The following is a 14,519-nucleotide window of genomic DNA, read 5'->3' on the forward strand; positions in this document are numbered from 1 at the left end:
TGTTTAGAGGTTATAGGGGAGCTGTATGAATCCCTTTTTAATAATTAGAATGGAGAGTTGTGTTTGAATGCAGTTTTGCCTTGTTTCCATTTTCAAATATGGTTTGGATGAGGGATATGATTTAATATCATAAAAATTGTAGGAAACTACTATAAAATCAATCCTGCCAGGATACTTTGTTTATTCAATGTGATAGATAAGGAATTTAATATCTGCAAAAAAGTTAAAAGTCCAAGAGGCATCTAGCAAGGGGAAATCAACAAGAGAGACAACTCCTCTGTTTAACCATTGTGAGAAGTTACAGCTACTACTCCATCGAAGGTATAGGTATGGTTGTAACTCCTCTATTTAAGAGATGTGCCGTAAAAGAAAACAAAATGATAGATTTGTTGCCGATAGAAAGAAGCATCTACAACATTCTCAAAATGCAAATATTTACTAGCAACATTCTCAAAAGCAAGCCTGCTATATATTGCTGCCTTATTTACATCTTTCTCGTGCTTGGTTAAGAGCTCAGCAAGGGATACCAATTCAGCATGTAAGTTAGGCAATGATACATAGTACCTAGCATTGGAATCAAATACATAGGTTGTTCATTTGTCGAAAAAAAAGATACATAAAATTTTCCATTCGTCTTATTGATGCCATAACCTCAGTTGCATTGTGTATCTAAGTAAATATCATCACTGGAATGGGTGATAGAACTCTCTCTGACGTGATTGATTTTCAATAGTTTCCAACAATTTTGATGACCCAAACCGTAGACGAAATATGGAACATAGTGCAAGAGGTGAGTTTGTTGAGAAATGATGTATTTTTGCTTATGATCTTCATCAAAGAGGGGACGCGGAAGTTCATGATAGCTTCTCAAAGTTCTGATAAGATGAATCATATTCTCGGACCAAACTTGGTGGCGGAAACTGTAGTCAAATTGGTTCTATGTACTAAGAGCTTTGTCTTTCTCCCTTCTATATTGGAAAGGCAGAAATTGAGAAGTGGTTGTTTCCATTTTGAAAATTTAAAGAGATTGAAGGGTGAAATAGCCTTTTTAGTCTTTGTGTTAATGGTAATCAACGATTGTCAATCGTTATAAAACTTAAGGATAATTTAAAGCAATTTCTAGACAATAGGAGTAAAAAAATAAAGGGAAAATTCTCTATTAGTACCTTGTACTTTGGGCCTAGTGCCACTTTGGTCCCCGGACTTTAAAACACGACAATTCAATACTTAAACTTTCAAAACATGCCAATTTAACACCTACTATTAACCAGTTATTAACCAACCGTTAAGTGGGCATTTGAAAAGACACAAATGCCCTTCGAGAGTCATCTGATTTCCTTTATCAACCATCCAAACGTTGACAAAAAATGAATAGTCCCAAATCCTTTTCTCTTCTATTAAAAAAAGTTGGGATCACCAGAATGCCCATTGAGACGTGACCCCAACTTTCTTTAATAGAAGAGAAATGGATTTTGGACTATTCATTTTTTTTTGTCAACGTTTGGATGGTTAATAGAGAAAATTAGATGACACTTGAAGGGCATTTATGTCTTTTCAAAAGCCCACTTAACGACTAATTAACAATTGGTTAACGGTAGGTACTAAATTGACACATTTTGAAAGTTTGGATACTGAATTGTCACATTTTAAAGTTTGGGGGACCAAAGTGGCATTAGGTCCAAAGTACATGGTACTGATGTAGAATTTTCCCAAAAATCAAATTCTTAAAAACTTAGTGGCACTTTAAAAAATTTGACAAAAAAGGATAAATTAGGGGGTCCGTGACAAAGACCCCCCCGGTACTTTGGCTGTGAGACAAAGACCCCCTTCCCCGTTAACTCGGCTAACAGAAGGGGTCATTTGACAAGAATATCCTTTGCACAATTGAATTAATATTTTCAAAATGATGAAAATAGACACCTCACCCCTAATTCACTGTTTTCGAATAGATTTTCACTTTTGACCTAAGCCCTGCTTGAAACCCAGTCGAGAACCCTCATGTAATCCATCTCAACTCCTTCGAGTCCGATCTCTGCTAGAGTTCGCACCAATATCACCGAACATAAAAGAAAGGGATTGAAATATCACATTGTTGCTAGGGAAGAAAAACTGTGTCGCCATTGCCATAAGAGAAAATCTCTTTTCAGTAGGTGGATATGTCAATATATGATACATTGGTTCTAAGAAGAGTGAAAACAGAGGCCTATATTTTACCTTCACAAATAGAGCCAGGTCTGAAGGCAGTACAAGAATATCGGGAACGAAGGGTATCTACAAAGCTTTCTGGAACAAGTGAAAGATCCAATGGAACACCTTCGGCAGGTGGATGAAGAGGATAAAAGTTGTTAAAACAAGAGTTAAATCAGCTCTACTGATTACTGATAATAATTGTAACTAAATATGTAAGGAAAACATTTGATGAGATCCTGTTGTAGCAAGAACAAGACAATATTGGTGAGCTAACCAAGCCTTTATGGCTTCCTTATGGAAACTCTTAAATGATGATAAGCCATAATGCTTGTTTAATATGTAATTGACTTTCTGCTCCCAATCTAGTCCTAAAACTTGGCCTTGTGTACTATAATCCAGATGTAGGGATGATTGAGGAGATGGTGATTTAACATTTTGATCCATATTAGGAAGATGCTCCATGATTTGAACTAGAATGGGATGTATTGGATGCATCGTGAATCTTGCTTCTTTTGCTTCTACCTGATGATTGGAGATGCTCAATGATACTAGACTGTTTCATCCGGGCCAGAGATTTTGAAGATTTGAATAACCCTTTCACCTGAACTATGTGCATTACTGGTAGAACTTTTTAAACCAGATGATACACATGCTTTCTTTCTGCAAAAATCATTCAAGAGGAACTCAATAGCATTGTCTAGTGAATGGGCTAACTGCTTCTATAGCTTCTGTAACTATACAAAAGTCAAATCCCATCTCAATCAGTTCTGCAATCACATGTAAGGGTGTCGATGGATCAGTTTTGGATTGGACCCTGTCCAGTCCAAAATCAATTTGGATGGACCAACAAGACATATTGGATTGGACCAATCCGGTCCAAAATATTTATTAGATTGGATTGGACCTCGTCCGTCCATAACAAATTTATATTGGGTTGGGTTGGATTAAGCCAATATCTGGTCCATTGATATAAGATAAGAATATGTGTCAATGGACTGGGTTTGGGTTGAAATCAATGTAAATCAGAATGAATTTGAACATATTGGATGGTCCAGACATTGAATTGGACCGGTCCAAATTAGTCCAAAACATTTATTGGATTGGACCTGGTCCATTTATAATGGACTCACATTGGACTGGATCAGATTGGACCAAATCCAATCCAATTGACACCCCTAATCACATGGCCAACAGATACATCATTCCCATCCATGGCAGTGAATCTTTCATCCAAATTGAAATAAAAGAGAACACATTTCATGTTGAATATCAAGTGGTAGGAAACATCTAAATTGAAATGAATTATTGTCTTAAAAAATAGATTTGATTATTGTTTAATGTCTTAGGTGCATATGAAATTGAGATACAAAACCAATATTCCATTATTCTATGTTCAGTAGTATGGTTCATTCAAATAGTCTATACATTTGATTACTGTACCAGGCCAACCTATAACTGAGACCATAAACATGAACTGAGCCCAACATTAATTGAATGTTGACTGTCTTAAGCATAGCTTTACAATCAGTGTAAAAGTCCTTGGTATTCAAACCTCAACACTCAGCCCAATGTATAGCAGTAGACCTGTTATGGACATGGGCATTAGTTGAGTCATGAGAGGTCCAGATTGAGGTATTTAACAGTATCTAATTCGTTGAAATTATACATTGTTGCACCATCTAAAACCCAAGCAAACAGTGATAATGGTTTGATAATCAACTGATCAATTTACTGATGAACAAAGTAATACAAAAACAGTTATATGGTTGATCTTTTGAAGTTTCTTAAATAGGGAAGTTGTTCAAACCGTTTATCATTCAGTTCCTTTCATAATCAGGTTTTATGTGTCAGTAAATAATATTCTGATTTGTTTTATAATTTGGTATCTTCCTTAGGTGCGATGTACTAATTTGTCAGTGCATCATGTTTGTTGGATTTATATTGTAAGTTATATGTACATAATCATTGCCTAACATCAGTTTTTCTCCAATGGTGCATGAAGCATCCTATAAAATTCATCAAAATTTAGACAAGGGTCATTGAATTTGAATGAAGTTGTAGCCATTGATATTCATTGGGCTGGAATGATGGAATGGTGAGGAACTTATGGGTCAATTGGACCTTTTTTTTTTTTTTTTTTTGTTTATTTTCATGAGCATACGATACAGGTTGAAATATCACCCAATCTGACATAGAAGCACATAGGGTCAGGTTGTTGAAATTTTTTGTAGATAGTGATTAAGTGCTGACATTTTTTGTAAATAGTTGTTAAGTGCTGAAATTTTTTGTACACTTCATGAACATACGATTCATGTAATTTCTTGTAGACAGTTGTTGGAAGTTCACATATTTTTTTTTTTTCAAACATACGATCGGGTTTTCAAAATTCACAGAGGAAGATCACCATTCAGAATGATCAATCAATTTCTTTTTGCCTGCAATTTGGGCATCAACCGAAACAATTAGGTCTTACTAGGACCTACCCAAATCTTAGAGCCATTGGAGTGTATACCTAGGCTTGGAGTTTAACCATCCTTGCGATTTGTTTCCCAATGATTCACAAACATTTGTCAATTGTCACCTTAGCCCTTGTTGCTGCTGGTAGGGCTGTTTATAAATAAATTTAAATCGACCAAACCGGTTTGGCCCAATCTGATTTAATCAGTTTTTCTTCACCATCAGTCGGTTTCGGGTTGGAAAGATGGGTAAACCGATAATTCGGTTTGGTTTCAGTTTTTACACATGAAAATCAAAACCGAACCAAGTTATCTATAAATATATTATCACTGAAATATTATATATAATATGTATATTTCTGAAATATATATTTCAGTTTTAAATGTATTTTTAGATTCTCATTGAAATATTATATATAATATGTATATTTCAGTTTTAAATATATATATTTTTGGCTATATATATATATATATTTCTGAAATGTATATTTCAGTTTTAAATATATTTTTAGAAAATATATTCTGCAATATATATTTCAAAAATGTATATATCTAAACCAAAACGACCCAAACTGACCTAAACCGACTAAGTCAATTTTACTTAATAGATGGTCGGTTTCGGTTTAATCTTAAGGTAACCCGACCAGGTTGAATCGATTGAAAAAAAAATAGTAAACTGACCCAACCTGATCCATGAACAGCCCTAGCTACTGGTTTGTGAATCATCTATTGTATCCGAAGAAGAATAGTTTATAAACACTTGTTTCCCACAAGTCTCGAAATGGCAACAGATAACCATGGCTTAGTATCCATATTATGGTAATTATAGCTAGCTTCACCTGGCCTTTGCCCAGGTGATCACTGTTGTAGCTAGCTTCACTATGAAGCTTTTATTTGGCTCTAAATGAATTCTTGCTCTATTCTCTAAGGCTCAACCAAATAAATAATCCAGCAGAGTCCAATCCAATTTCGAATCAGAACAAGAAATGCACTAATGTAAATTCAAAATTTGCTTTGAAATGGAGATACACCTAAAAAAAATCTTTCAGAGGGGAATATGCCCATGGCCTCAGTGCAACCTCCTAGCTTCCCATTCGGATTCGAGCAAGGTAAGGATATCACCCTCCCTAACAGGCCCCTTACATTCCTCATGATAAAAGCCTGTTCTGGTCCTCCATAAACTCGATTCTAACTTGAGTCACCTGCCTCCTTGATCTTGTTCGTCCCATTATCTTCACCACGATGGCAAGTTTCACATGAGAATTCATCCTGAGCTGAGAACGGAAAGCGCGGGTGAGAGAAGAAAGAAGACGTTGAGGCCGCTTGCTCGCAAGTCGCAACTCGCACTCCGTGTCACGGGGGAGCTTTTGCCACTGAAACTTGATCGTGAGGGAGAAATAAAGAAAGGTTAAGGCAACGTATAAAAATGGAAAGAGGGTTAAAATTATCCAAATAATTATCACAAGGGCAGTATGGAGATTAAAATTTGTTGCAACGACAGAATTATAATCTTTTTGGACGATTAACGGAAGGGGGTCCATCTCACGGTGAAAGTATAAGGGGTCTTTGTGGCAAAGCAAAGTATAAGAGGTATTTGTCACTCACAGACCCTATAATACAGGGGAGTCTTTGTAATTTACCCAAAAAAACAAAAGAAGCCGAAGGCCTTACTTTGGCAGTTGGACACTTTAATGCACTGTCAACGAGCGCGTCACTAATGGTAAGAAGAAAGTCTTCCCCCGCACAAGGCACACTGATTAACAGCTTCCGTTTTCGAGCCAATGCCTTGGTCTTGGTCCTGGTCCCTTCTAACAAGAACACTAGGAGGGAAGGGGTGGAGGGGAGCTTCGAAAGACAAAAAGAAAGGAAAGGTCAATTCAACTTTTATATGTGACTTATATTGTCGACGCTTGGCTCCTTCGATTGAATCTTGCTCTTTTTACTCTCAACAGGTAATGCTCTTAATCGAATTCTGCCATTCACTCTGTTCAATTTGATACCGTTTTTATCAGAATAAGCTCAGATCACGCTGCAAATTTAGATAATTTTTCCTGAGAATGTTTCAACCGTCACGGTCAATCCTTTTCTTTTCTTTTCTTATTTGGGTTTCTATCGTGATACACTTTTTTACCTGGAACAGGGATCTCTTGAGAGTGCAGATTCATACGTCCCATCTATATTCTTTTGTTCTGAGTTGGTTTGGTCAAGGCCCATTTGTTCTTGTACTGGAAGTTGATCTGGGAGGTGAAATTTCAGATCTTTCAGTGTTCTTCATCAATGTCTGTAGCTGTACTCGGACGATTTTGAGCTGGGTTTCAATCAAGACCTGTTCTTTTTTCCTGGTTGCGTCGTTGGATTTAGGATTTTATTTGGTATGGTTTTAGGTTGGATTCTAATTGATGATATTATATACTTGCAATGGTTTAGAGCTTATAAATCTGTTTATATAAATTTATTGAAACTTCAGGTTCCAGGTTTAGATGGTGAATTGTTGAAATTCTTTGTTTTGTTTATTTTACTGAGCAGTTCATTGACATTTGAAAATCGCATCGAACACCTCACTTCCCTTCAAGCTCAAAGATCTCATCTGTATCCGCTTATCTGAATTGGGTTTGTCTCCCTTGAAGTGTTTTTAGCTTCCTTCAAAAGTTGGGTTGCAGTTCAAGATTCTAGAGCGTTACATTGTTTTATTGGGATAAATCTGAACATCAATGGCTACTCCATCACCACCTCCTCCTTGTTACACTGTTACCGTTTCTCCCCCACACCCAAACACGCCAACACCTCGCCCCGAGAAAAGATTGACACCCCCTCCCTTCTCCTCTCCTGTTGTATCCAGGATTTCACCGCAATTGTCACAACAAGATCAACTACCTTCTTCATCAAGCTATACCCCTAGTATACCAGCTCCAGCCAATGGAATTAAAGCTGCAAGTCCTGTTCCTCAGTTTAGCACTCCTCCTGGCCCCCCTTTGTTCTCATCACTACCCCAGCCTGTATCTGTGCCTTTCTGGACCTCTTCCTCATCACCTCAGCTGGTCCCATTTTCTTCAGGTTCATCCTTGCCCACATCTTCTCCTTCCCATTATTCAAATGGGTCAGTTGAATTGCAGCCAGAAGTTTCTGATGGCACGAAGCTTTCCATGCTAGCTAGGGAATCACCATATGTTCTATTCTCTGCTCACAAGGTATCAATCTCTGATTATGCTTTCACTCTGTTTATAAAGATCTGTACCACTGTATGCTTAAGTTTTTGAATAATTTTCTCCATATCATTTTATTTGGTCATAAAGAGCTTAGTATGCTAATGGTTCCATTCATGTTTTGTGGGCTTAGCAGTTTTTCTGTCACTCTTAATTACACATTGTCAATTTTATTTTATAGGTTTTGAAACATAAAAAACAGGCGAATGTCCCAAGCTTGGGATTTGGGGTGTTAGTTTCTTCTGGGAGAGAGATCTCACCGGGCCCACAAATAATACAACGGGATCCTCATCGCTGCCAAAATTGTGGAGCTTATGCAAATCTTTATTGCAATATCTTACTAGGCTCGGGGCAGTGGCAGTGTATAATTTGTAGGAAACTTAATGGAAGTGAAGGGCAATATGTGGCTCCAAGCAGGGAAGACCTTTGTAATTGGCCAGAACTCTCATCTCCATTGGTTGATTATGTTCAAACTGGGAGTAAAAGACCTGGGTTTATTCCTGTATCTGACTCCAGGATGTCAGCGCCAATTTTTCTTGTCATAGATGAGTGTTTAGATGAAGCACACCTTCAGCATTTACAGAGCACTTTACATGCTTTTGTGGATTCCCTTCCACCAACCACAAGAATTGGAATCATATCTTATGGTCGGACAGTGTCAGTATATGACATCTCAGAGGGATCAACAGCGTCAGCTGATGTTCTTCCTGGTGACAAATCGCCGAGTCAGGAGTCATTGAAATCATTGATTTATGAAACTGGTGTATACTTGACACCTATTCATGCTTCATTGCCCGTTGCACACACCATCTTCTCATCTCTGAGACCATACAAACTGAATTTGCCTGAAACATTGAGAGACAGGTGTCTGGGTACAGCGGTTGAGATAGCTCTAGCAATAATTCAAGGGCCATCAGCTGATATATCTCGAGGAGTGGTGAAAAGGCCTGGAGGTAATTCCAGAATCATTGTATGTGCTGGTGGACCTAATACTTATGGCCCTGGGTCAGTACCACATTCATTCAATCATCCAAACTATCCTTATATGGAGAAAACAGCATTGAAGTGGATGGAGAATCTAGGTCGTGAGGCTCATCGACATGATACAGTGGTTGACATCCTGTGTGCAGGAACATGTCCAATACGAGTTCCTGTTATACAACCTCTTGCTAAAACATCTGGTGGTGTTCTAGTTCTTCATGATGATTTTGGGGAGGCCTTTGGTGTAAACTTGCAAAGAGCATCTACCAGGGCAGGAGCCTCCCATGGTTTGTTGGAGATACACTGTTCTGATGATATTCTTATTACTCAAGTCATAGGGCCTGGTGAAGAGGCATTTTCAGACTCTCATGAAACTTTCAAGAATGATACTTCTATCTCTATCCAAATGTTAAGTGTTGAAGAAACACAGAGCTTTTCACTCTCCATGGAAACAAAAGCAGACATCAAAAGTGATTATGTTTTCTTCCAGTTTGTGTTTCGATATTCAAACATTTATCAAGTTGATATTTCTAGAGTGATTACTGTCAGATTGTCAACTGTGGATAGTGTTTCAGCTTATCTGGAGAGTGTTCAAGATCAAGTAGCAGCAGTTATTGTTGCAAAGAGGACATTATTGCAAGCCAAAACATCTTCTGATGCAATTGATATGAGAATGGTGATAGATGAAAGAGTTAAAGACATTGCCTTGAAATTTGGATCCCAATTACCAAAGTCAAAACTTTATCAGTTCCCCATGGAACTTTCCTCATTGCCAGAGAATTTATTCCATCTTAGGAGGGGGCCACTTTTAGGATGTATTGTTGGTCATGAGGATGAGAGGTCTGTTTTGAGGAATTTGTTTCTAAATGCATCATTTGATTTGTCACTTCGTATGGTTGCTCCTCGTTGTCTAATGCATCGGGAAGGAGGCACTTTCGAGGAACTACCAGCATATGACCTGGCCATGCAGTCTGATGCAGCAGTTGTCCTTGACCACGGGACAGATGTTTTCATTTGGTTGGTATGGTTCTCAAGTCTCAACTTCATTATTTAACTAGATTTATCTTATTCTGTTGACTTTTTGTTCCCTTTTAGCACTGCAGTTCAATCCAAGATTCAAAATTCGATATGATTGTATCATATTGGAACTCATTGATATGCTTTTTTTAAGGCATTTTCAAAAAGTTATTTTTTTATATGTTAAACACCATCCCTTTGTGAAAGTATGAGAGTAAAAAAAAAAAGCTTTTTATTCATATGAAACACCTGATATGCATGTTCTAGAAGGTTTCTACTTAGATTGGTGGATCAATTTATTTGTTTATTTTTTATCAAAAGGAACATTTTATTTATCTTAGTACATTTTTTTTTGAGAAAGGCAACTATATCACTTGCATAGGTTGTATAGCAAAAAATGTACACGAGAGTATGTACACGAATATACAATATAAGTTTGGAAAGTTCTACCCACAACAAAAATAGTTTAGGCATGGACTTATCAACTATACAAAATAGCCCTCTCAATCCCTGTCTTGGCTAACCCATCAACTGTGGAATTAGCTCCTTAGCAATCCATCTGATTTGATCTGACAACAACAGAATGTGTTATCTAATTTCATTAAGCAGGTGATCTAATTGCCATCTTCTCACGTGCCTTCACTTTTCTTAATACAACCAGTTATCTTTTCTCAAAAAAAAAAAAAAAAAGGCGAGAGAGTGGATTCTTGCAACCTGCCAACTGGGAGAGGTCTGAAATATCTCTTATTGTCAAAGGAAATCTCTTTGATTTTTTCAGAGGCCAGCATTCAAGTGCTTAGAAGAAAGAGGACAAAGCTTCTTAGTGCTTCACATGAGAATGATTTATTCTCAAAAGTCTCTTTGTTTCTCTCTTCTAACACTACCTATAAGACCATATAAATGACAATTGTTCAGTATATTTTTTATCTGATTTGCCACCAAAGCCCCAGCCCCCAGTCCTCCAGTGTTCCAGTTGGTAGCAGATTCTCCATTTTGCAGGCACATAACACACGAGGAGAAATGTAAAAACACAAAATCCTCTTTCTTTGGAAGTCACAGGTGTTGATTCAAAAAAAAAAATAAAAATAAAAGGATACTCTTAGAGTGGTGAGGATCCAAATCCTGTTAACTGTAAGAGCACTGATAGCATTGTTAGACATGATGGACTCAAAGAAAAACTTTGCTGTAAAGGTACTTGAGGATGAAGGAGACCAGACAGAGAAATCAGAGATAGAAAGGGAGATAAATACTTATTGAGTGCAGGAAAGATCTAATTCCCCAATTTTTTTTTCTTGATATGCATGTTATAGGAACAATGCAAGGTGACACTTTTTTTTTGGAATCTGATTTATAGAAACCACTTAGTAGGGGGTTGATGAATGTGCCTTTCTCCTACAAAAGCTTCAGGATGTTCTTTTGTTAGGCCATATCAAAGGGATGAATTGGAAAGAGGGCCTCAAGGGAAAACCCTATATCCTATATAAGATCCTTCCATGTGGCTTTTATTAGGGGAATGGAGAAGTCTATTAAAATGTAATTTGGGTTCTTATGTCCTTCTATATAGAGGCTCCCACGTGGCTTGTCCTTTACAAAGTGCTTAAAGTTGTTCACTTAATCCATGAGAATATTTAGGTTCCATATAGATGAATTACTAAATTTGTCAAAGACATAGAGAGTCACACACACACAAGAGGTTATACAACATTATAACTAGGGCTGCCAATGAAGTTCAGGTTCTAATACAAAATCCAACTTGGTTAAACTGAATCTGTATCTTGGATACCAGATCTGTTTACAGACAAATCAGATCTGAACCAAACCGTATCTGACAATATTAACCATTTATCATTAATTGTCAAGACCCTGCCTAGGCATAAAGCATTTTTTTGAGGGGGTGGGGTTGCCTTGTGTGGATGCCTCAAATTGTTCAAATACAGTAGCTAACTAGTTCACAAGGCACCTGCTTAATCATGCCAAATGACGGGGTTCTCACCTTATGTCATCACCTATAATGTAGTAGCATGCATGGATATTGATACATCCAATAAAGTTGTTTATACACTTGCTGTCAAAAGTTGAGACATGTGAGGGTTTTGATAATATAAGGGAGAGGATAAGAGGAAGAAGGAGGAGGAGGAGGAGAAAGGGAGGATGGCTTCATGACAAGTTTTTCTTTCTTTACTATATCTTTCTCTGTCTAGCTCTCCCTCAATAGAGGCTATGCCCCTTTGATTTTGTTTTATTCATATTTAATTTTCTAACATTATGTTTTTCTGCCACTTCCCTCTTTGCAAACAGAAAAGAGTCTTTATCCCCTTATTGCTTTATGCACAATTTCCATTTCATTTTTCTATTAAAATATTAGTGATATTTAAAGGTATAAATACAAGTTAAACCCAATTAGTCGTCCGTTTTACTTCTAAAAAAATATTTTTTTTTATATGCAATTTTATGTTTTTCTTTTGCTTATTTTCTTTTTTTTTTTTTTGGATGCATTGCCATATAAGAATTGTTTGTATTGTACTATGTTGTATGGAACATTGATACTAATGACTAAAAGTAAGCACTGATTTATCATGTGCACATTGTTGTCTATTTTTTTATCATTATTTCAATCTAAAATAATAAAAAAGCATAAATGTTCTCCATGTCAATATGGAAAGCATACTTAAAAATCCCATCCTTTGTTAAATTTCATTGTGACAAGTATACATGTGTGCTGGTTAGGGCACATCCCAAATTTGATATATGGGGCACATCCCTTGTGAAAAGACAAGTACCTTTATCAAAGTACAGAGGTGCAGAAGGGTGGCTGTCTTTTCAAAACATCACTATTGGTCTATTCAGTAGGGGTGTGCCCCCTTTATAAAGATGGGATGTGGTATAATGTTTAGGCCAATATTTACTTATTTGATTAATGGTATATAATAATAACATCATTTCCAGTTCATTTATTTATATTATATAATATTTAGGTCATTTTTAGTTTACTTTGTTAATGATGTATAGTGTTTGAATATGATCAGAATCCTATTTGAATCAGACTAATACATTTTTTGAATCTGAATATTCGGATCTTAGTATATCCTACCTGCATCTGAGTCATCTGACTTGTTGACAGTCCTAACTAATGCTCAGCCTACCAAAGCAGTTACACACAGAGAGTAGAATAAAGTCAATAGATGTGTGGACCTTTCCAAGATATTAAAATAAAAGTAAGACAATGAAGAGGACCATAAACTTTTCAAAAAATAGTTATCCAATTAGACTCTGAGGTGATGATTACGATTTTGCTCCGAAAATATCAAAGTACTTCCTGGAAATATTTCATGGAAGCATGTATTTGAAAGACATAATATTATGAGATTGGTTCTTTTTTTATAATGTAAGAAATATCTTTTGAACATAAAAGATGCTTGTGGATATTGGCCATTTACAAAACCTAGGCATTCAGGGTGCAGAGCTAGCAGCTCAGGAAGGGAGAAGTGCAGCAGCTTTAGCAGCTTGCAGAACATTGGTGGAGGAGCTCACTGAATTTCGGTTTCCAGCTCCTCGAATCCTTGCATTCAAGGTTTGTTTTCTTCATGATCTCATTCTTTCCCGTTTCATCCATTCAATAATTTGATGCATTGGTATTCTTTTTCTCTTTCATTTAAAACAGACAAATATCTTTATTTGGATTTGCTACAGGAGGGCAGTTCTCAGGCTCGATACTTCGTTTCTCGGTTAATACCAGCACACAAAGATCCACCTTATGAGCAGGTATAGTTGTTCTGTTCTATTTTTGAGGGTTTGATCCTTGTGAACTTATTCTACCCATATTGTGTTAATTAGTCAAAAGTATGCTTTTCAATCTCAAAGTGGCTGAGGCCATCATAAACTTGTCTTTCCAGAGATATTGATCAACCAAGAAAAAATGTTCTGAATAGACTTATATTTCCAGAGACATTGACCGACCAAGAAGAAAATGTTTTGACTGAATAAGAAATAGCCTGCAGTATATAATGTGAACATTGTTGATTAAATGCAGGAGGCAAGGTTCCCCCAGCTTCGATCTTTAACATCAGACCAGAGAGTCAAACTCAAAAGTGGTTTTATTCACTTTGATGATCCAAGCTTCTGTGAATGGATGCGCAGCTTAAAATTAGTGCCTCCTGAACCGAGCTAGTGACATGAGAAGATGGAATATTTTTGCACTTCAAAAAGTCTATTTGCATCCAAGAAGCGCCATTGGGTACTTCTGACTGGGTGACAGGATGCTTTGTCTAGGAATGATGGCCAAGGGCTGTAATGTATCCAAAATTTTCTATAAAATTCATGTATTTTTTATTTTTTTATATTTTTTGTTTTTCATTATTAATTGGATGCAGATTGCAAAATTCGAATCCGAGTATGTAAACACCTCATATTGGGCTGCAAGGTTTTGGGTACCATTGACAGGCCTACTTGCTTGGCCGGACTCTTCTTTTTGTAATGTTTTATCTTCTTAGCGTATCCTTTTTTGTTCATTTATCAAAAAAATATAAGATTTAAAGAGAATTGAATGAGGTAAAAAGTAGTAGTTCAAATTACATTTTAAACCTCACAATTAAATAGGGATTAAATTAAAAAAATGGGTATTTTATTCAAAAGAAAGTTCAACAGTCTTATTCATATTTTTAATAGTAGTGTA

At 36.6% G+C, this 14,519-nt stretch overlaps 1 protein-coding gene and 1 pseudogene across 2 annotated transcripts; one reads left to right on the forward strand and one right to left on the reverse strand.

Annotated features, from left to right (window-relative positions):
* Positions 1 to 5,715: 5,715 nt before the first annotated feature.
* On the reverse strand, positions 5,716 to 6,015 carry LOC148867917 (small ribosomal subunit protein eS28 pseudogene; annotated as a pseudogene).
* A 312-nt stretch (positions 6,016 to 6,327) lies between these two features.
* On the forward strand, positions 6,328 to 14,292 carry LOC148867918 (protein transport protein SEC23 A-like). 2 transcript variants are annotated; one of them, XM_088978194.1, is made up of 7 exons: positions 6,328 to 6,598; positions 6,787 to 7,018; positions 7,173 to 7,834; positions 8,031 to 9,851; positions 13,302 to 13,418; positions 13,509 to 13,609; positions 13,878 to 14,292. In XM_088978194.1, exons 3-6 carry the CDS (start codon positions 7,358 to 7,360, stop codon positions 13,575 to 13,577), a joined length of 2,484 nt encoding a protein of 827 aa, XP_088834320.1. In that variant the 5' UTR covers positions 6,328 to 6,598; positions 6,787 to 7,018; positions 7,173 to 7,357; the 3' UTR covers positions 13,578 to 13,609; positions 13,878 to 14,292. The 2 variants fall into 2 exon arrangements, with proteins under 2 accessions (XP_088834320.1, XP_088834319.1); XM_088978193.1 differs by having other exon boundaries at positions 13,538 to 13,609.
* Positions 14,293 to 14,519: the final 227 nt, after the last annotated feature.

Source organism: Nelumbo lutea, chromosome 3 (assembly GCF_056320005.1).
Source record: "Nelumbo lutea isolate HS-2025 chromosome 3, American lotus-T2T, whole genome shotgun sequence".
In the NCBI taxonomy this organism is placed as follows: domain Eukaryota; kingdom Viridiplantae; phylum Streptophyta; class Magnoliopsida; order Proteales; family Nelumbonaceae; genus Nelumbo; species Nelumbo lutea.